At 34.9% G+C, this 24392-nt stretch overlaps 1 protein-coding gene across 1 annotated transcript; it reads right to left on the reverse strand.

Moving 5' to 3' along the window:
- Positions 1-1116: 1116 nt before the first annotated feature.
- Positions 1117-20204, reverse strand: LOC129429680 (adhesion G protein-coupled receptor F4-like). Its single transcript, XM_073856236.1, has 22 exons — positions 19881-20204; positions 18363-18535; positions 13361-13473; positions 12556-12645; positions 12306-12354; positions 11886-12029; positions 11608-11787; positions 11488-11511; positions 10110-10349; positions 9649-9749; positions 9441-9505; positions 9198-9334; positions 8814-9017; positions 8163-8369; positions 7172-7315; positions 6876-7066; positions 6604-6774; positions 3674-5017; positions 3384-3425; positions 1747-1809; positions 1558-1615; positions 1117-1454 (listed from the first exon to the last, which is right to left on the reverse strand). Exons 3-22 carry the CDS (start codon positions 13379-13381, stop codon positions 1366-1368), a joined length of 3564 nt encoding a protein of 1187 aa, XP_073712337.1. The 5' UTR covers positions 13382-13473; positions 18363-18535; positions 19881-20204; the 3' UTR covers positions 1117-1365.
- Positions 20205-24392: the final 4188 nt, after the last annotated feature.

A 24392-nucleotide genomic window follows, 5' to 3' on the forward strand; every position in this document is an offset into this window, starting at 1 on the left:
CAAACTAAGCGAACTAACATTAGGTATTAAATTTTTTTGTCAGATGCACATTTTTGCTGATGCAAGTCTGGGTGGAAGTCTCATATATTAATATTTATGACTGCATTATAACATCCCATGTTTAATTCCTCTTGAGAAAATCCCTGTCATGATCATGGTAGTCCATTACAGTATTTAGGCTCAACACCTCAGTTTTGACATCAAAACCACCAGCTATAATGCAAAGTTACATGGACAAAGCAGTTTAAAAGAATTGCATATTAGAGTTTAACTGCATAATACTTGAAACTACCTTCAGTCATAAGCTGTGCCCAAATCAAAGCCGGGAACATGGTCTTCAAAGGACATAGACTGTATTTTAAGCACCCTTCAAATTCGGACTTCAATCAGTCTTGGAGTGCAGCCTTCGAAATGGGACACAGCCAAAGTCTGTGTGTTCACTGTACTATTACGTTTGCATGGGTTGCACCGGTAACAGGCATAACATAAGGGGTGATCGTGGCGTAGTGGTTAAAGAGTCGTGTACCCAGACAGCAGACGACTCTGGGCCGGATCTGCTCCGGATCTTTGCTGTAGTCGGTGCGGATCCTGCTCAGAGTTGTCTGCTGTCTGGGGAAGGTCACTTGTTCGATTCCCAAGACCAGCAGGCAACGACTGAGTTGGCCTTGAGCAAGGCATCTTTCCCCCATTTGCGCCCCAGGTGCGCACTAGGCTACTTCGGTTGTTCACATGGGTGTTCTGCAGCAATAATTTGTAAAATGGGTACAGTAGTACAATATATGTAAAATACAAAACAAGATGAGAGTAAATAAAAAAAAAAATACACTCTTTTATTAAAACATTTAACATTTTATTTTGGGCAATTGTTAGAAAACAAGAAAGTGTAGATAAGACTGAGATATATCTTGTTAAAAATGTGAATAAGTGGCGCTGTCCCGCTCATGGGACACCTAAGTTTACGTCAATATTTTCCATATAAATTTTATGTATATCACAACAAACTATATATTGTTGGAAAGGTCTAAGCCTCTAGAATACATATATCAACAGTTTTTAATAAAATAACTTATGTAGGGAGAGTGATTGATTCAATTTTAAAGAGAGTGTGCCTCAAAACATTTTTAAACTGTATTTAATTATAATACCATAATTATTGGCATGATTTGACTTTCACTTATAACCAAAAAATGATACCGTATCAATAATATCTAGAGTCTACAGTATTTGCACAGCTTTGCTTGTGTTTTAATAAATGAATACCACCCCATACACTTTTTTGTATTTATCATGAAAGATCGAAAGCAGGTAACATACACAGAAAGGAAACACTTTGGAAAGGTTTTCTGGCATTAGATCATGAAGTAGTTAAGGATTAAATGAATTATATGCATCACTGGTGCTGTTTGAAGATGTAACTCCTGAAGTAGCATTTGGTTCAGATACGTTGTACACATCTGCAAATAACATTTTTATGTTACATCATGTATGCAAGTCTACTTGTATTAATAATGGCTTATTTAATCCATCGCAAATTCACACACACAAACATTCACTTACTTCTCCTTGTCTTTGGAAACAAACCCGGTCCACTTGAAGGTTGTCCTCCAGTAGTGCTCTGTAATGTAGACATATTAGATGTGAACTACAGTAAATACATTTATAATGTGGCAACAAAGCTGAGACCATTAAAGCACATGAGACTGATGTTAAGGAGAACTGATGGGTGTGTAGTGTTTTGACATTTACCCTGGTACGGTCAGAGCTGGTAAGGTTCCTCAGTGACAACTTTCCTGCCAATATCTCGCGGATCTGCAATTATAGAATGACAATATGGTTTAAAACTACTTTTCAGACCAAATTTTTAAAACTAATTCATTAAGGGGCAGTTTCCCGTCAGGGTTTTGGTTAATTAGGACTAGATCTTAGTTATATTAGGAAATTTAAGTATTTTTAACATACCTTACAAAAAAACAATAACTTGCACACAACACAAAAACTTGTGTTGTGTGCATCTTGAAAAAAACAATGTCACTGATATATGTTAAGATATGTCAGGGCAAGTATGCCCTGTCTGGAAAACCGCCATTAAAATGTGACCTGTTCTGGCAAATTGAGTTGGAATGAGGCAATAGAAAGTATAAATGTTGATATTGGTTGAAATTAAGGTTCTTATAAACATAAGTAAGCCATTGTCAAGCGATCCAAATGCTCTTAATAGTCATTAAACATCTAAAATAATGTTTCTTCATTTGTACGTTTTCTGGAAGGCGTACTGTCCTAAATGCTTAATCTAATACAATGATGCGTGTCTTTCCACGTGCGCGTCTGACATTTTGGTTTTAAAACATGCAGGAATGAGAAAATAAAGTGCAGGACTTGCTTGATGTTAAACAGCTATTAACAGAGATAAAGTTTGGGCCCTGTTTGATGTTAAAAGAGTTATTAAGAGCGACAAGACTTGAAAACGATTTTCCTTGTGCTGCCTGACACCTCTGAAGCATGCACACAGATGCGTGATATACATACACAGAATGACAGTTTAAAAAAAATCTGTTGTGACAAGAATTCATGAAGATATAACCTGTTAATAATAAAGTTAATTTATAATGAGAATAAAGTCGTAAAATTTCTAGAGTTAAGTCAATGTAATGAGAATAAAGTCGAAAAATTTAAAGAAAATGTATATTGTTAGTGTATAGTAAATTAAGTGAATTAATATCACTCTCTTAATGCATTACACAACATTGAAAATATGCCTAAAGTAAAACTTTATTGTATTTTTCTATTCTGAAACAGATTTTGACCACATCTCCCTCGTTTGCCTGTGTTATTGATGTAAGGCATGTGGTTTGGTACCTATCTTTTGCAGATCTGCTTTTTAACATCACTCCAAACACGTTAATATTATGACTTTATTCTCCTTATACATTGACCTTATTTTTGAAATTGTACAACTTTATTCTCATTATACATTGACTTTATTTTTGAAATTTTACAACTTTATTTTCTTTATAAATTGACTTTATTATTTTACATTTTACAACTTTATTATCTTTATATATTGAATTTATTCTCAACATTTTATGGCTCAGTATCTTCATACTGACTTTCATCATTTGCAATGTTTCTAGTTACTTTAGTGATTTTGCAACTGTTAACTGTGTCTTGTTCAAATAAGTGATTTTTTTTAGTAGTGGAAATGTAAAAACTTGCATGTACTTAAGAGGGTTTTGCAGCTAAAGACAGTTGAATGTGTTAAATTCCAATAAAATGACCAATAACCTTTTCATTGCCATTAAAGTGAAATAAAAAAATTCTCATTTACAAAAAAAAAACACATATCAGTATATAGGAACAAAATGCACTGCAACAAAAACTCATACCTTGCTGTCCAGAAGCACTCCAAACACCAAAATAAAGAATCCCTGTAATATTACAAATATATAAGGAAAATGTTACTTTGCCATTTCATTTTCATAATTATGAAAAAGTTGTCTGGATATTACTTTATTTTCATATACCCTACAGACATTATCATACACCATTGCAAGGCTTTATATTGATATGCAGGTTGCTATTAAATAGTATTGAATATTGTGGGGTATGATGATTGCAGTATTATTATTGGCAAAAACAACAATGTAATTTTACTATGAAGTCAAAAATGCCATACCTGCAGTGAATTAAGGATTGCAAACACCACATGAAGGCCATATTCACGTGAAACCATGGTTCCAATGCCAAATCCCCATGTTAGACCAAAGATAGGAGTCAGAATGGCCACACATCGAGCAATGACCACAAGAGTGTGTTTCTCATCTGATTGAGTTGTACTGGCAACTCCTCTCCTTATCATCTTACACACAACCACAATCAAAGCCACAAGGTTAAAGGCAAGAATGATCAGAGCTGGAATGACAAATGCCAACAGGGCCTTAGATTCATACCAGTTCAGCCAACATGCATTTAATTTTGAAATATAATTTTTAGGTCCGGCTGTGGATGCAACAGTAATAACCGCTATGAGCAAAGGTGCACAATAACCAACAGTGAAGGCAATGACCATCATATTAGTCCTTGACATTTGAGAAAAGACAATGACGGTGCGGTAAAGAAGCAAAAGTGCTGTGATGAACATCCAGAAGAAAACAGCCAGGTAGAAAAAGTGCATGAAGAAAACTACTGGACTGCAGCGACCCACTGAGGTTGGCTGCTCTTGGTCTGCAATCGCAGCGCCGATGATAAAACAGATGTTTGCGATCAGCAGTGACACAGCGATGTTGACTATTGAGACGTGACGCATGTACGACGTGTCATTTCTTGTTGCTGACTTCCATACGATCGCCTCAATAATGAGACATAAAACCAAGCTGGCTAATGAAATAGCTACACCAATGTATGTGATATAGGCTAAGGCAAGGTTGTCAATTGCAAACGGTGACATCAGGATTGAAAAAGAGGTTGTGTGGTCGCATTCACATGTAACTGTTTCATTCCCTGTACCCTTGACTTTACATCCAGTGGAATCCCAATGGTTGAGATGAAAGTTCCAAAAGACACACTGAGGATTTTTCAATGATGTATTCGTAGTATCGAAAGCAAATGAAATGTTATTAATTGCTTCATTAACCCTAACAACAACCACGTCTCCATTGATGTGGTTTTCTGAGGTCTTTTTGTCATTATTAGAAGTATTACGAGTTGGTAAAACATTGTCAAGCTTTGTGAAGATAATAGTGGTTATTAGGGTCGGTTTAAGAACACTTGGTATCACAATCTGAGTAGTTGAGTTTGGCAGTGAAGATGATTCAGTGAATGAGCTTGTTATATTTTTTCTTTGTAACTGAATGGAGGTTTCCTTGATCATATAATCGTCATTAGAGAGACGATCACTCATAGTCTCAATAGCTTGAAGAAGTTCAGTGCTTTTGTTTTCTGTTTTGTTGTCATTGTTTAATTCTATCCATGTGTTTTTAGATGCATCTGATACAATGATGTCCACTGTTTTAAGAAAATCCTTAAAATTAAATAAAAACCATGATTAGAATAATAAATAAAACAAGGAAAAATGTTTAAAATAACTGAATCTATTAAATTAATCTTTTAATATCAGACATTTTGGTTGCACTTTATTTTACAGTATGTGTACTTACCTTGTACATATATGGTAAATAAGTTGTACTTACCGACAAATGTGTGGTACTTACTTTTAGGTATCTACATAGTAATTAATTGGTATCATTACTGTACTTATCAGTAGTACATACTTGGTAGTTATTATGTAACTCTAGGTAAGTACTGGGTAATAACACATACATACTTATAGTGTAGGTATATTGTAACTAAAGAGAAACATTACTGTACTTACAAATAAATGTACAATAAAGTATTTAGTATTTACAGGCAAGTTAGGGTAAATGACAGGTATTTATAGTGTACATATATGATAACTAATATCAAACACTACTGTACTTACAAATTGTATATACGTGATAAGTATGTGGTACCTGTAGGCCAGTGTAAGTTAATGACGGCACATATGGTGTATGTATACTGTAACTAACGAGAAACACTAGTGTACTTACAAATTGTATATACATGATAAGTGTGTGGTACCTGCAGGCAAGTGTAAGTTATACTTATACCATACATATATGATAACTAAGAACAAACATTACTGATGTGCCATTTTGGTACTCAGACTCAGTATCTTTGTCCTTTAAAACAAGCATTAAATAACGGTATGGATTAACTACTAGGTACATTCACTAGTACGTCCATGGCAACTGCATGGAAACAGGACTGTAAAATAAAGTGTTGCTTTTTACACAGTTACACGACCTACCACCTAAGATGTAGCATCATATACATGTCACTGTGAGGCAAACCCAACCATTGACTGTCATACACATTAACTACTGGGTACCTTCACTAGTAAGTCTATGGTAACTGCATGGAAACAGGACTGTAAAATAAAGTGTTGCTTTTTACACAGTTATTAGGACCTACCACCTAAGATATAGCATCAAATACATGTCACTGTCCGGCAAACCCAACCATTGACAATCATACGCATTAACTACTGGGTACATTCACTAGTACACACTTATTGTGTATATACAATTTGTAAGTACAGAAGTGTTTGACATTAGTTATCATATATGTACACTATAAATACCTGTCATTAACCCTAACTTGCCTACTAAATACTTAAATTGTACATTTATTTGTAAGTACAGTAATGTTTCTTGTTAGTTACAGTATACCTACATTATAAGTATGTATCTGTTGTTACCCAGTAATTATTTAGAGTGACATAATAACTACCAAGTATGTACCACTGGACTGGTAAGTAAAGTAATGATACCAGTTACCATGTAGATACCTAAAAGTAAGTACCACACATTTGTCAGTAAGTACAACTTATTTACCATATATGTACAAGGTAAGTACACGTACTGTAAAATAAAGTGCTACCGAAATTTTAATTCTAGATAATCAACAGTTGTTTCATCAGAGTATGAGGCACAATATGACTGATGATGGATGATTGAAAAAAAAATGTAATACAATATATTTGCATTTAAACCTAAATACACATACCTCCATCACAGGCTGACTGATGGTAATATTTTGTGAGATACTAGCAACTGTGGTAAGTATGTTAACAATGGTTTGCACAGTGTCAGCAGATTGTGTTATCGCAGGTTTATCTTGCACTACAGTGTTACTGAGGTTTGACATAAAGACTGGAATCTGTTCCACAAATAAAACCTACATACACAATAAAATACAAAAAAAAAAGAAAGTAATTACTAGAAATTTATAATGGACATTTTTTTTCCATTTGTGAATTAATGTGAGGGATAGATAACCTCAGATTTCCTCTCAAGGTCTTTGATAGCTTGAACAACACAATCTCTCTGTACTTCTGTCCAGTAATATTTGAGATCTGTTGTCTGTTTACATACATACGTTATGAGGCCTTCGTGGCCTTTTTCACACAATCCTGTTACATTGTCACCTATTTTTCCAACTCCAAGTATGTCATCTATACAGTCATACTCTGGAAATTACAAATATTAATGTTCAGAAAAAAAATGTTTATTCAGTTATTTATAACATAAACAGAACAACAAACTTGATACTGAAATATAGATGTAATGCTCACCTCTGACCGTCTGAAGTTGAACTGTCCTGCTGCTATAATCAAATGTTTGTAATTCTGTCATGTTCTTTAGTTGGCATTTTAAGATGTCATTAGACCCACAATTTGTGTTTAAGATATTATGTAGTAATGTGATGCAGCCAGGCCCTAATGATGCATAAAACAGGCAAATACAATTGAATAAATAACACATATAGTAAAATGGGGTCATGGGATTCCACCAATGATAATTATCTTCGATTTTGTCTCTTGCACAAATGTGAGGAATTTGAATCAGATCACTATAACACCTCCCAACACAGATGATAAAACTGCAATTTTATAAATTGAGTTTAATTTTGCAGTTAATGTCAGTTTGACATCATTTGAGCCATAAAGATAAATATGTAACTAACCTGCACTGTTTGCTGCCATAAAAATTTTTGCCGAATCAACTCAGATTTACAAGTCATGTCAAATTAGTTGTCACAACTTATAAAATATAGTTGAGAAAAGTCAACTTAAATTTATAAGTTATAACAACTCACCTGTAGTTATAACAACTCATCTCTAGTCAAGATAAATAATAAGTTGAAATGCCTTGTAGATCCGAGTTGATTCGGCAAGGAAATTTGAGGCAGCAAAGTATTTTTTACAGTGTGCAATTCTATACAGCTTAAAGATACAGACTGCGGTGCATTAAACTATTTTGAAATATTAAAAAATGCTTGGTTGGGTCAAAAAGGAACGAGCCCAGCAGCTGGGTTGAAATGAACCCAGAAAGTGTTTAGATTGAACCCAACAATGGGTTAAAACAACACAGTATTTTTGGTTGAAAAAACAAAGCATGGGTTAAAATACATCCCAGCGGGCTGGGCTCATCCCTTTTTGATCCAACCCAACATTTTTAGAATGTGATTTTGAATCATAAAGTTTAAAGTAAACCAATGTAATAAAATTGAAACCAATAACATCAGTAGCTTTTATATAAAAAAAATAACATCATCCAGTCTACCTGAATTTGTCATGACATCACCATCAACAGTCCCAGACCACTCAACTGAGTAACCATCTGCACAGCATGTCAGTGGGACAGTCTGGTCTTTACACTGAAGCTTTATATCAGTTGTATTCACTATAATATTAGGACGTGGTATAATAGATACTGTTTGCCACTGAATGTAAGGTATTGGGGAGCTTTGTATGATACACGAGTATCTACCTGCAAGTCAACAAAGATAACAATACATATTTATTATTTCATAAACAAAATAAATCATTTTAATTCTACTCAGTTTGGTTCGTTTACGGATTTATAATATGCACCTACACTGTAAAAAAAGATTATATCAACATAAGTGTAGTTGATAAAATGTCATAAAACAGGGGCCCATGGCACTATCTATTTTAACAACCACAAAGAGTCAAGACCTTGGTTTAACGTCTCACTTGTAGGATTGTGCTAGTATAGTGTCCCAATCACTATACTGGGGTGTAGGACCCACACAGACCACAGAGCACCCCCTGCTGGTCTCACTAACACCTGATTTTCCAGGTGGTCTCCCATCCAAGTATTGACAAGGTTTAATGCTACTTCAGTGGGCAACCAGTCTTGGTCTACAGGGTAATATGGCTGCTGGCTACAAAGATAAATCAAGAAACTCACCAGTGTCACTTTCACTTGCAGCTTTTACAATAAGAGTGCTACCAATCTCATCATTTGTAATGGTGTATTTTGCACTGTTTCCTGCAGGATCTTTGTCATTCACACTCCATTTTATTGTTCCCGTAACAGAATTTGGACGTGTACACCTCAGTTCCACATCTTGCAGAGGATAATATTTATCTTTGGTTGTCAGATTTCTTTCCACTGAAAGTAAAAGCAATAAAGCTCATCTCACCTTTCTTATTTTTTTCAAGCAATACTCATGCTCATAATAACATCAAATGTGAGGCAGCAGAATGAACTGTGAGCAATAAACACCAGGAAATAAATTCAAACAGCAAAGGAATCAATCAAAGAAAATATTAATGTTTTAAGATTTTCTACCACTTTCAGCAAAAGCATCCTGAGCTAAAGGGATTCCTGCAGCTGCTAGAGTGTCAGAAACTTGTGTGTTTGCGGCTGTAACATCCAGATTGGTGCTGTTTGCAGAAATGGTGTAGTCTGCTATAATGCTACCAGACCTATGGAGCAAAACACAAACCATGGCAATAAGATGACACTGGATTAACACAAAACTAAATATTTCGAGTGACATTCGAGTATACAGTAGATTCTAGACTTTCATACCTGAAGCCAATAACTTTTACTGAACCTTTATTGTAGTTGGGCAGATTCATGTAACTTTTATCAATCTGTAAAAAAAGCAAAACGATTTAAGGTGTGTAGAGTACAAACAGCAATAAAACAAAATATGCAAATAAAGTGAATACTATATGCAAACATAAAGTACACAAAAACAGTTCATAGTTTATTATATCAAATGTTTAATACTCACTGCGGATTTAATGAGATCTTCATACAATTTGTACTTCTGATTAGCATTGTCGGTGAGGCTGGTCTCAAAATTTTGATTTATCCTCATCGACATTTTAATAACTGAAAAATAAATAACAACAACCCTCAGTACTAAACATCAGCTGTACTTTAAGCTGGATTTGAACAAACCCATTTAAAGAAATCAAGAACAACATCAAGTTATAAGCCACATAAAATGCCATCTGCTTTATTGTTTTTCCCAAAACACAGGTTTCTAGCATTTGTAAGTTTATATCCTGAGCTCAATTGAGTCATTTTAAAATGTTTCACTTGCAAACTTTCTTTAACTCGAAAACACCAACTTAATTTTAAGTTTAAAGGCCAACTAAGCCATCTAAATTTAAGTTAACAGTGTACAGTATGCTAAAAATTCATTAAATATATATTTGTGTTGTATCTCATTTTTACAGTACTACATACCTGTTAGTATTGTTGGTGGTGGTTGTACTGGTTTGACTGTAACTGGTTTTTTGATTGTAGTTGCTGGTTTGGCTAAAGTTGCTGGTTTGGCTGTAGTTGCTCGTTTGGCTGTAGTTGCTGGTTTGGCTGTAGTTACTGGTTTGGCTGTAGTTACTGGTTTGGCTGTAGTTGCTGGTTTGGCTGTAGTTGCTGGTTTGGCTGTAGTTGCTGGTTTGGCTGTAGTTACTGGTTTGGCTGTAGCTGTTATTTTATATATATATATATATATATATATATATTAAATATATTACATTGTGCACTGTATTTAATGCATTTTAAACAGCCCTCAGAACTATGAACTAACCGTCATCATCTAGAATGGGTTTTCAAACTTTTTGTGTGTGTGGACCACTATTTGTAATCAAGAATTTTCACGGACCACCTCATAATACTCATAATATAATATGTCTACACAAAGTCCTGAATTTATCTGCACCTCAGGCTTACTAGCACTAAAACTATAACTAGTCATCACATCAGTACAACAGATTCTTATAACATATTCTTAAAAAAATATTTTTCTTAAAAAAGTTTATTATTTTATATTTTATTTTGCCTTTACCCGGACCAGCTGCAGTACCATCACGGACCAGTAGTGGTCCGTGGACCCCAGTTTGGGAATGGCCAATCTAGATGTTTGAGCTAAATGCTAGATTGTTTTGCGACTATTATTGTTTTTCTTTTGGCGTCCACAAAACATACAGCGCACTAACATAATTTACAAAGAGTTTTCTGTAGTTAATAGAGTAAATGTCCACTGTCTGTGTTTGGTATAATAACAGCTAATAAATCTGCTTCTAGGCAGACAAAGTCAGTCAGACCATCAAAAAGGCATCTAAGATTAATTAATAAATCATCTTTATTCTATTTAACATCACTTCGTCTCCTGTCTCCCATTCATCTCTGTATCTGCACTGTGATGTTAACTCACAACAGAGTTGACTACAGTATCTTTGAATAAAGGACTGAGTCATTTTTCACTGACACGAGAGACATCTAGTGAACTAGATCTATGTAGCAATAGGCGGATCCATCACATGAAAAAGGCAGATATAACAAATCAACAGTTTATAGATCATTTCAGTGAGTAAAAAGCAGTCAATCCTAATCTGAAGTAGCACATTTTATAATTTAATAAATCAAACCTGCCAAGTTCTAGAAAATAAGTCAAATATGAGTTAATGTTGATAGCAAACAGTGATACACGGGGGTCAATGTATAAACAACTGATAGCAAACTTTTGAAGTTTTTCAAGATTGGCCAAAAATGCCTAAAAATGAGACACTGTGATCTTATTGCTGTGGTCCAGACATTATAATTTAATGCAGATTATACATACCTGTTTGCTGACATGTTGTGACATCTTCCAGTTAATATATGCAAATAGATTAAAGATAATTAGTAACAGTTTTTTGTAATAACAATCAGAATGAAATAAAATGGGATTTTTTTCTATTACTTGTTATCTCGCTGATTGGCTGACAGAACTGTCCATTATTTGGATAAGCATTGATGCAGCTGCATGTGTTATTAATGCTGTTATTACAGCTCCCATAATCTGTACATTTGTCACAAGGCCAGAAATACTGATCCTCACAATTACACTGGTAATCAGCGGTGCCTGGTAACATGTTGCAAACTAACAAAGGAACAACAAATAAGTTATTTTTTACAAAGCTGTACAATAGCCATGACAATTGTATTTGTGGTCAAATGGTTATAAGATGTGATATTTACCTGTGGTGAAGCTTAAATCAACTAATGTCAGATTGTCAATCCTGTTATAATTTCGAATGAGATAATTCAGATAAATCTTCATCTCATTGATCACAGAGATGTCTGATGTATTTATCTCAATTTCAGCCACATAGTCATATGGTACTGTGTAAGAGCCAACAAGTACAGCATTGTAAGCATTTTGATTCATTATTATAGAGCATTTTTAATGTAGTAATAGCAACATGTAAATTGATAACCTGTCAGACGTTAACCACAAATTTTTGGCTATTATTTGTACTTTCTTTCATAAATACAGTTAAGTTACAAGGATTTAGCTTTTAACAGTGCATTTGCAATTGCCTTGAAATTCTCTATAAACTGTATCATCATCATATTATTAGGACAGTTTGTACAAGTATACAGAATCATGATTCAGACCTGCTCGTCTTTGTCTTATATGATGCTGTGGTTCATCTATGTAGCCAAACTGAAATAAAATAAAAATACACAGTACATTTATTTCCACACTCAACACAATCTTTTTGCCATTTTAGATTTTAAAAAGCATAATTTTGTATGATTTATAAGCTTGTTTCCTCATGGAGACCAAAAAATGTCGTATGTCATTGTAGGGATTATACCAGGACAGGAACACATACAACAGCAATACAAATACAGTAAAGTTCACCTTTAAAGCCATGTTGGTTTCTTTATGTGTCTCCACCTCAAACAAATTGGTAATCAGGATAGCCATGGTAAGTCCTAAAATCTGTTTTAATAGTTTTCCTGTATAAGGAAAGAAATTAAAGAGAGCTTGATCCAAATCCCAAAGAACTTTCACCCAAAAAAATATTACATGCATTTATGTTATACGATGCAAATATCTAAACAGTGATCTTAAAGACACAAAGAAAGTGGCCCTCAGTCCAACTGCTTGTGCTACAACAACTGCACTGCAGCATCAGTTTGTACAGTATTTAGGTTCAGCACATCACTGAAAAAACATTATTCATTGAATTTAATAAATTTTTTAAGGTAAGTGGTGCAATCAATTTATTTAAACTACATTTAAACAAAAAAAGATTAGTAACGTAAAATAAAATATAAAACTGTGTTTAAATGTAGCTTAAATAAATTGATTGCAACCACTTACCTTAAAAAATTATTAAATTCAATGAATATTTTTTTTCAGTGCACATTGGTGTAACACACATGAATGCTACCATAAAACAAGAAACTCTGTCAGAACTTGCCACATTGTCAATATAAAAATGAGGAAGTAATAAGTTGGTTAAATTTAAAACGCTTCAATCACACATAAACCAGCTCAACTAGTTGGGTTGGATTCACTTAAAAATTACAGCGTTGGAACTAAATACTGCAGGAGGAGATAGAACAAGAAAAAAACTGAGGACCACCAGTTTATGTCAAATTAAATAGTTATGTAAAAACAAACTAAAGTAGTAACAGCAAAGCAAAAGTTATATGTAGTTTAGTTTTCTTTCTCTGGCCATGTTCCTCAATGAAGTATTGAAGTCACAAAGATTTCTGATGAACAAAAGAATTGTGCAGCTTAAGATTTCTGTAAGAAATCGTCCATAAATATCTGTAAAAAAGTAAATAGAATATATCAATAAATATATGAAAAAAAAAATATATAATATGTACATTTATATATATAATATATATATATATATAATATATATATATATATATATTAGGGCTGTCAAAATTAACGCGTTAATAACGCGTTAACGCAAATTCATTTTAACGCCACTAATTTTATTAACGAAGATTAACGCAACGCGCAATTTCTTTTTGACCCTTGGTCCAGCCCATAGTTGAATGAACAGAGACGCAGACAAATGGGATCCTGTCTAAATGATTCAAAGGTTTTCATAGAAATAAGAACATTAACCAAATCGTCTAGCAAATCCAATGCTCTAAATGCTCGTTGGACATCTGAAATGATCTTTATTTATACGTCTGAGAGGTGTAACGCTACCGTCCTCCTAATGCTTAATCTAATGCAAAGATGCGTCTCAATTCATTTTGGTTTCGCTTTTATGCATGACTTAGAAAATAGACTGCAGGACTTGCTTGATGTTAAAATAGTCATTAAGAGAGATAAAGTTCGGTACCTGATTAATGTTAAAGAGTTATTAAGAGCGACAAGACTCAAAAGCGATCCCCTCACGCTGACTGACTGACATCTGAAGCGCGTGCACACAGACGCGCGAGTGCGCGACCCGGATATATAGACATCTACACAAAATTACAGTTTTACAATATCTGTTTTGATAAGAATTCACGCAGGTAGGCTCTATAATCTGTTATGTTTTAAGTAAATGTTTGGTTAACTGTTGGGTAAAACTATCTGATGTATAACATTATATTAGATCACTTAGATTTTAAGCAGTCTGTCTCAATGTCAATCAAACAAAAGGAAAAAAAGTTGAACATACATTGATGATGTTTTTGCTTTGTGTGTGCTAAATCTATTAGTTTAACCAGTGATTTTAAGGTATTGATGTGGTAATATAATGTATGGATGTGAAAATTTTTGTAGTAATTTGACTCTTTCAACTTCAAACACGTGTAGTTCTGTCATATTTTGTTATATTTCAACAAATCATGCATTGTTCTATGTTTAAATAGAGAATGTCAAAATATGAACAACTATTTTTTTAAAATTTGCTAATTCCGACTCAACTTGCCTGCACAGGTCACAAATGATGCAGCAGCAAACAAAAATGGAGAAAGAAAAATCTTCTGAAAGGAAAATTCATATACAAAACAATGGCTGGTGATTCTGTTAAAATGTAAACAGGCTGTTGTTAACATACATTTGCATAAAGCATCTATATATGTATTAGGGCCGGGACTCGATTAAAAAAATTAATCTAATTAATTAGAGGCTTTGTAATTAATTAATCTAAATTAATCGCATTTTAATCGCATATAAATATTTGACCTGAGAACATTAAGAAGTAATTTTTTACATGGATTTTAGTATACACTCTTAGAAAGGATGTGTTAATTTTATACACATCATTGTGCTGTAAGCTTTTAACACATTATGTGTAATTTTAACACATTATGAGTCATTTTGTCTTGATTTTGTGTTCAAGTATAACACATGTTGTGTTAAAAGTAACACAAAATGTGTTGTTTCAATAATAACACAGAGATGGGTGGATTCCAGGACGACGCAGTTAGTGTGTTGTCCCAGAATCAACACTAATGTGTTGTTTTTAACACATTCGTTCTTAGAGTGTACCATGAATAATGACTGAATACATAAGCTTAAGCAACAAAATATTCGGACAGGATTAGTTTTACAGGGGTAGATGGCGTAATGTAATTTTACCACAGGACGTCTGTAATATTAATGGTCAATTCGTACGGGATTAGAAATCTCTGTAAAACATTCAGAAGTGGGAGGGGTAACTCGTTGGCGCAGCGCTTCACCTCTCGTCTTCATGTCCACGTTACCTTGCTTCCAGATATCAGATGTGCAAACAACATGACACAGACAAGGAAAACGCGAAACACTGTGTTTAATTTCAGTTTGGGGAGAACGTCAGTTTCATAAACAGTTCCATGCCTCTGAGAAGTAAATTTGACTTTTTTTTTTTAAAGTTTGTGTCGTGTTTTATTCAGAAACTGACTTGTAACTGACTTGTTTCTCCGTCTAGAACGCAAGTAAATGCTTCTTTAAGCGCTTTTATATTTAAAAGAAACCCGCAAATTAAAAGGAAATGACGCGATTTACGTGTATATTTACAGCTGGTCTATTCGCACTGGATTTGTATTACCTGAGGTAATTTCTCCGGACCTTTTTACAGAAGGTAAAAGACGCCGTAATCTTTACTGACATTGTCCGTAATGATTACTGACATGGAGCATTCGGACTGGACTAAAATCACCGAGAAGCTCTGATAAAAACTTGCTTTACCCCACATCCCTATGTAAAACTAATCCCGTCCGAATAAGTCGTTGTGCCCGGAGTCGGGCTAATGTCCACGCTGCTGTATGTTTTGCATTGAGATGCTCGATGTGCTGTGGTGATATGTGAATTCCTTGTTGCATAGCTTACACACAACCATGCTTTTATCGACGCTTACATCCGTTCGTTTTTTATAAAAAAAATTCCCATCCACGGGGCCAACCAAAGCGATCTCATCAGCCTCTTGGTTCATGTTCACTGTGGTTTGTTGTGAAGTCATGAACGCTAGTTGGTGCTCCAGTATAATCGGTCCGCCGAAACTCATGAGAAATGTTCCGCGGTGCAAAAATAAGTGCGATTAAAATGCGTTAAAAATGTTTAACGCGTTATTTTTGTGTAATTAATTAATCTTAATTAACGCGTTAAAGTCCCGGCCCTAATATGTATATTAGAATATTAAAAACCTGAAAAGTGTTAAATTAGGGTAAATTTAGAATGGATAAAAATGTGCGATTAATTTGCGATTAATCGCAGTTAACTCATGAAATCATGCGATTAATCTAGATTAATTTTTTTAATCTATTGACAGCCCTAATATATATATATATATATATATATATATATATATATATATATATATATATATATATATATATTTATATATATATACAAAATAAAATCTCACGGAAAGTTGCGTTATAGTCATGCAAATTTTGACTAATTAATTCACGTCAATTGCACAAAATTCAAAAAAATGTTGTGCCTTGTCTTTTCGTTACACTTGCACAAATTTCTATAAATAGTTTCTCGTGTCCGTGGCACAACTTTCTTTTCATTTCATTTTATGTATTGTTTTCTCATAGGTTTTTTCCTATTTTCTTACATTCTAAAAGTTGCTGGGTTATTTTTGACCCATAATGGGTAAATATTGGACAGAACACATGCTGGGTTAAAATTACCCAATGTTGTTTTTATACAACCATGGGGTATAATAACCCAGCAGTTGGGTTGAAAGAACCCAGCATTGTTCTGGGTCATACATAACCCAAACATTTTTAGAGTGTACAATTGTCGCTTGGGGTTGGGGTTTGAATTACTTTTTTTTTCGATTTTTAGACATCCTAACCCAAACTCTAACCCCAACTCTAGGCGAGAATAGTTTTAAAAGCGGAAGAAACACATAGAAACCAGACTCTTATATTAGTATTGATTCTGGGATAACGCACTAAATGTAAAAAATGTAAAAAATTAACACATCCTTCGTAAGAGTGCAAAAGCCTACATAAAATTACATCCTAATCCAAACCCCAAATCTAACCCCAACCCAAGCGACAATGATTTAAAAATATGGGGGGGACTTTGAGAAAACAATACATAAAATGAAACGAAAAAGAAGTCGTGCAACCGACACGAGAAACTATTTAAAGAAATTCATGCGGGCCTCACGAAAAAGACATTCATGCTCACGGCACAAAAAAAGCTGCCCAAAAACACAGACAGACATGCTTGTTCACATTCTTTACAAACTGAAAACAAAGAGCTCTGCTCGTCCACATTCTTTATGAATTGAAGTTCTGTGCGTGCCCACATTCTTAAAATGCTGAAACACAGACAATGTTGCACATTCACATTCTTTACTTTATTTATTGTGCTTTTATCAACTTTCGCTGGCATTTCTAATAAATGTATTTGATATAATTGTGACAAAGTTACAAGTTCAAGTTAAATTACGCATAGACATTTCTTGACTCCACAAGAGATGGTTTTTTTCTACGAAGAACCATTTTGTGAAAAAGAAAGATTTTTCCAAGAGTTGAGAAATATTCAACTTTGGGTAAAACTGGGACTCAGCTGGTCAATGTCAGCTCTCACACGCCTGTCCAATCAAAGTGGAGGAGGGGCGGGACAAATATAACAACAACCAACCGACCCATCGTTCATCGACTGATAAACAAAGCAGAAGTATCACAGCAACCAAACCGCTATATTACATGCATTATTTGACTACTTAAAAAAAAGAGTATGTAAACTATTCAAATTAGATTGTAGGTACACTGATTTTTGGCACTTTTTGTATCGAAATGAGAAAAAACAGCATGATTTCACAAGAATTTGTAGATATTTTACGAGTTGGCTAATTCATATTAATTTGTATGAAGTTAACATACAATTTTCATAAAAAACAATATTAAAAGCACATCCCTAACCTTAAATGTACTAATGTGGTCATACCAATAATACAAATTAGCCACCTCGTAAAATATGTTCAAATTGCCATGAGATAGCATTGGAATAGAAGAGTAGTCAGTGAATGCATATTTTGCCAAAGCAATAATAAATGATCCAAAGTTAAAGCTCACACAGACATCTGTTGGAGTTTTGCAAAAGGCATAATGAACAATACAAGCCTTAATAAAAATATAAAAAGTAAAAATACTGGGCTTTTGTCTTACATATCAAAACTAACAATACCGAGATAATAAGGAAGCGTAGTTTGTAAGAGAGATAGAAAACATGACTGAGCATGTGTGAGTATGTTTGTGTACCTGTTTCTGCTGTGACACATTCACTGATGAAGTTAATATCTTTGCTATAGTATCGCTATTTAGTGGTTATGTGACATTATTGTCCCACTGCTGTTAGGTTGTATAGCAGCACTTTCAGTTGCCTCTGTTTAAATCAAATTTGAATTCTGGTATTCAAATCTGTACAGTACAATCTGTAAATATACAAGAGATTGATATATAACAAACACAACCAGTGGCGGTTCTAGACAAATTTCACTAGGGGGGCCAAGGAGGGGCCAGTGTTTTACCAGAGGGGCACATAAAAAAATGGCAAGAAATTATATTTAAAGATAATAGGGGTGGTTACAGGAATTAGTTTAAGACAGGACTAGGCCTTATAGTTTAATTAGGAAATATAACTAGTTTTAACAAACATGCCTTACTAAATACATTACTTGTGTGCATTTTGAAGCAAAACAAAGTGCACTGGTGTATTTTAAGATATGGCATTGCAAGTTGTTTTCAGTTTGGACAGCTCTTACTTTTATTTTAGTCTAGGACTAGTCTAATCCCTTTCCGGGAAACTGCCCGTAAACTTTATTTTACTCTACAATCATATAAATATCTATTTAATACAAGAGTGAGTGCAGGTGCAAAAGGGGAGCTTGGCTCTTTTCTAAAGCCCCCCAACCGAAAATCATGCGAGCCTACTCAATAAACTTTATGAAATGCAAACTTTTATAAAGACAAACGTTTGTTTTAGTTTACATATAAACACACATCTAATCAGTATTTAAAATAATATTTATTTTAAATTGTGAACATTTTTATATGTAACATTTAATTAAATTCCTCCAATTGTATGCACGTATATGTAAGAGCATAATTACAGCGCTTTTTACAATGTGTAAACTTTAAAAAGTTAGCGAGATGTTGGTTTTACCGGTTGTTGATGAGTAACAGCTGTGAATGATCACCGCCGCTTAAGCAGCCACGTCACAGGAGAAAAAGTGAACAGTGTCCCAATGTCAAGTCAGCTAGAGTTCTTACCAGTGCCCGAACCTGCATACACATTCTCAACATGGGGAGATGGGAACAAATTCGCCCAGCATCACCCGCAGTGATTGGGAGAGCCGCTCTAATTTGCCCTTGTAGAACGTTGCGTCGTATTAGTTCCGCTTTTGGCGCTCGCGTGTAAAATTTAAATAAATGTATACTTTTTTATTTGGTCAGCACGGGGTGGCAACAGGGGTGGCCAGGGACATGTCTACAGAGGCACGGGCCACCCTTGGCCTCCGTGTAGAACCGCCACTGAACACAACATTAATACATTACAGTAATGTCCAGACCCTGTCATCATAAGCTAAGATAAAATAAATAAATAAACATCTGAACAGCAGCATAAACTACCAAGCACTACATTTTTTCAAAAATAAAATAAACAATCACAATAAACATTTACAATAGTTTACAACTAGGCTAAAGATTTCAAAAGAGGTTAACAGCACAAACATTTTAAAACAATAGTTGAATTAATATCTGGCACTCTGAACTTACCTGGGTGTAACATCATGAAGTGACATCATTAGTGTGCCGACATCTCACTACTAGGGCTCTGAGGACTTTCTGTTGATGTTGACTGATCCACCCATAAAGTATCTTTGTAGTCACCACAGCACTTGTAGGTCATCTACAGACTAAACTAGTTTGTTTCTTTTGACTTTTTTCATGTTCAGTTGCTCTACGTTAATAGGCAGAGGAACCTAAGCTATGCACAGCAAAAAATTATAATTATTTCCTTGTTCTGCATGATGCACATGTATGTACATACCTGTAACTGCCTTTGTTCACATACAAGAAGGGAGTGTTCACTGATTATAAAAGTGAAAATACTTTTGCATGAATTTGTTATGACTCCACTTAGGCTACTTAAAGCTTGTTGAACAGGCTAAATATTTCATAAGCTGTGGTTTTACAGGGATTATTTTGTATATTGCCTGTACAGTTTGTGTTCAGAGGAGAAAAGTTTGTCATTATAATCCAAACACACACACAAACCTCTTAAGAACGTTCATCTGTGAACATCAGTCCTCCCCACACATACTACACATAATCTTGTCCATTTCTGTTTTTAAATAAATATGTTGCCCTATTTAGTAAAACACCAATGAGAGAGTAGTGCTCTCCTATCCGGGGACGGCACAGTGTCTAAGTATGGTATGTAACAAGGCCCTTCTTCAAGTCTCGGCTGGGTTGGGACCAGTTTTAAAGGGGCTTTTCCCCCCGTCTGTCCTCAACTCAAAATATGTTTTAGTGGTATACTTTTATGATAGGGGCGGCAGTGGCTCATAGGTTGTCTACAAACCTGAAGATTGGTGGTTCAATCCCCGGCTCCACCGGACCAAGTGTCGCGGTGTCCTTGAGCAAGACACCTAACCCCAGCTCCCGTTGAGCTGGCTGGCACCTTGCATGGCTGACACTGCCGTCGGTGTATGAATGTGGGAGTGAATGGGTCAATGTGAGGCAAATTGTAAAGCGCTTTGGATAGCCATAGGTCTGTTTAAAGCACTATATAAATGCAGTCCATTTACCATGAAATAATTTTAAAAAATCACAAAATGCAAGCAGTCAATGAAAAAGAGTAACAACAAGCAGTTTCAGTCCAGTTGAAGTTGTTATGTATTCTGTGCACCATGGTAGCCCTTCGTAAAGTTAGTGCATCGCCGGTTGAGTCGTAAAGTGCAAGTCCTGACCCAAAGACAGCGGCAAACTCAACTCAAAATCCCTGTTTCATGCCTAGATGCTCATAGAAGATATTTTATCTGATGTTTATATTTGTTTTCTAGCCTGCACTAAAACTTCTACTGTAATAGTAGTTGTTTATTTTTTTGACTGAATATAAGTAAATATAAGTGAATATAAGTCATAAGTGTTTGGAACTTTATGAGATAACAATTCTGTTTATAGTAATGCTGGTTCTTATTTACAAAAATAGCCTACTCTGGTCTAAAGACATGAAGGTTAGGTGAATTGGAGATAACAAGTTGTCCTTGTAGATCAACATGTAAATTAACCGGTTCTTATCCTAGACATAGATGCCGGAATGGCATTAATAAAACAAGTTTCATCTGACCTAGATATGCTGTAAAATTGATAGACAGATGCTTTTAGGCGATACGATTTTTTTTCTTTTGAATATGTTACGTGACTTTTCATAGAGAATAATTAATTATAAAATAAATACCACATTTTTGCATGACACAACTATAACATTTAGTTACGACATCAGCAAACACAATAAAAGAGAAACAAAAACTGACTTAGTATTGCCTTAAGGCCTAAATTTCTTATCAACACTTTTTTCAGTTTCTAAATTCCATCTTCTATTGTCTACTTATCCCTTCTGACGTCACAGCACAACGTGTCAAGCCATTGTAAGAAGGTTTTTCATATGCAGGATCACTGTAAAAAAATCTTTGCTGCCTTATTTTTTTTTAATCCAGAAGTACCTTAGCGATCTGTGGGTAATTTTTTTTTTAAAGTATTAGGAGCATAACTTGAAACCAATGAGACATCTGTTTTTTATGTGAACTTTCACAACTGTTATTGTACATCTGCCCAAGTATCCAATAACTTAAAGCTCAGATTATGCTGACATATAATCGCCACCCCTTTGGATTTATTTGAAGCTGGGGAGCAAGCAAGAACAAGGAAAAACGATTTAACATGCAATTTGTATCCCTTTTTACCAGATGAGTCTCTTGTAAGAAGGTTATATTTATTTTTTGTTTCCACAAAAAAAAATCCAAAGTAGCAACTCGTTTTACTGGTTTATTCAGGCCCCATACATTAAGGCTGAGAAAGTTCAACTTGACACCATCAGCCATTTAAGCGTCAATAAAAAGTTAAACAATGTAGCAAACAGGAAAAACAAACTATACATAGGAGAAAAAGGTTTATACGCAAGAAAGCTCTCCCATATCTTTTTGCTGACCACCCATCATTAGTTTGAACATATATGGATCATAGAGAAAAAAAGAGATATATCTTTTGTAAAGACCAACAGTCATCACAAACCTAAAGATAAGAATTGACATATTACTGTCCATAAAAGTTTTGGCATCTTTCAGGTCCCTGAACATTTTCTGTATGCCGTTCGCCTTGAAGATAAACACCGCGGATGCCTTTCTCATTAAGTTCAGGGCAGATCGGGTTGAAGGCTCTCCTCGTGGCATGAACTGTAGGTGAAATGTCAGGAGCAATACGAAGAAGTTGATCCTCATACTGAAGCTGGCCTAAGCGCCTAGCTGCGATCAGAATTGTAGCGATGTTTCTGAAGCGATGAATCTTGATAATAACAGGCCATCTGTAGGCGTAACAAGCCCTCGGTGTGCGCTGTCAATTGCTACCGATAGGACTGGCAACTCAAGCATTTTTGGATGAAGAATTCTAAGAAAATTAAAGGATCAATTCCATCAATGAACTCCTTCAGGTTTAGGATTCTGATATTGTCTCGCCTGGAACGACCCTTCAGATCTATAACCATCTCCATAAGTGCCATGTTATGTTTCTCGAGTGTAGCCAGTTTCACTGTTAGCAGAGCAATGTCAACTTCCAAGTTGGAGATACTGTTTCAGCCTGGCGAGTCGCGAGGGAGTCGGAGATCGCAGCAAAATCATTGATGCGTTTGGTGATACTGTCAACGTTCGCGTCCAGCCCATACTCCAGGAGTGCGTTTCTTGAACAACGACGTAACTCGCTGCTGAACCAACATAGTCCGATGCATAGTTGGAGAAACAAACTACCTTGTCACGACTGTTTCCCAAAAGCATAGTAATTTTGTCGCACATTCGTCGTTTGAACCATGCTGGTTTAACAACATAGTTGATGATGTCACGTGGGAGGTGAATTTATTAATCTGTGCAAATTGATTTAATGTCAGATTATTGCTGTACATAACATATATTGTATTGGAAGACTGATTTTGTTATCATGATTTAGTTATCTGTTGTTTATTTTCAAGATATTCAATTCATGCGCAAGTTCCCTCTTACATCACCCCTCCCATGGATTCCCCAGGGTCTTAAAGCTTGTATGACTTTGCACATGCACAGTTTTCAAATGCAACGCTTTAATTCTGCTTACAAATCTATAGACGTAAAATAAAATTTTAATATATTTAGAATGATGGATATAGAGTGTACTACATGTGTTTTGCTTATTTTGTTCAAAAGCATGATCAACGTAAGTCTACATATCATAATAACAAGGAACGATGCTTCTAACGACAGGTGCCGAGCTGTCATTCAAACTACACAAGTTTGCGATGCAGCTTGCGAATTTTCATTTGAACTATGGTTTCGGGAAACACCAAATCGATGAACTTTGTCAGTAACAACAAAACTTACGACAGTAGTTGGCTAACGATGCTTTAGGGCAGGGGTCGGCAACAGGCGGCCCGCGGGCCAAAAGTGGCCCGCCAGCAATATTTTCTGGCCGCCGGATTAATTTGAAGTCCGCTTTTAAATTTTTTTTTTAATCAGACTTTTTTATTTTGCAATAACAGTTTACAAAAATGGCCCCGTGTATCATTCCTTCATTCGTTTTTTCAAATCAAAACCAAAAAGAAAATAAAGAAAAACGACTTGTTTTTCTATTATTTATTTCCTGAACTCGTTTTCTGAATGTGCGCTCAGATCAAAAATAAAAAAAGGAATGAAAACGGGTTCGGACAAATTTTAATTGAACACCTTAGCAGACATATACCAATGAAATAAATTTAAACAGATCAGGTACTCACAGATTACATTTTAATAAGGATTTTAATAAGGGTTTGAATAGCAACCATGCTTTCCTGTAAGTCTCATTCGCTTACAGTCCGACTTTTGAACTTTTTTCATTATTATTTATTTGCGTATAACACACTGACAAATAGCAAGAATGTCCTGAAAAAAATGCGTATACTAGCTATCTTAACGGGCCGCTTTTTCTCGTTCTCTTTCTCTACCAGCGCATCCACGATCATAACTGTCATTAGAGTTTGAGCATACTTCTAAAACACAATCGATC

This window comes from Misgurnus anguillicaudatus, chromosome 18 (genome assembly GCF_027580225.2).
Source record: "Misgurnus anguillicaudatus chromosome 18, ASM2758022v2, whole genome shotgun sequence".
NCBI lineage: Eukaryota > Metazoa > Chordata > Actinopteri > Cypriniformes > Cobitidae > Misgurnus > Misgurnus anguillicaudatus.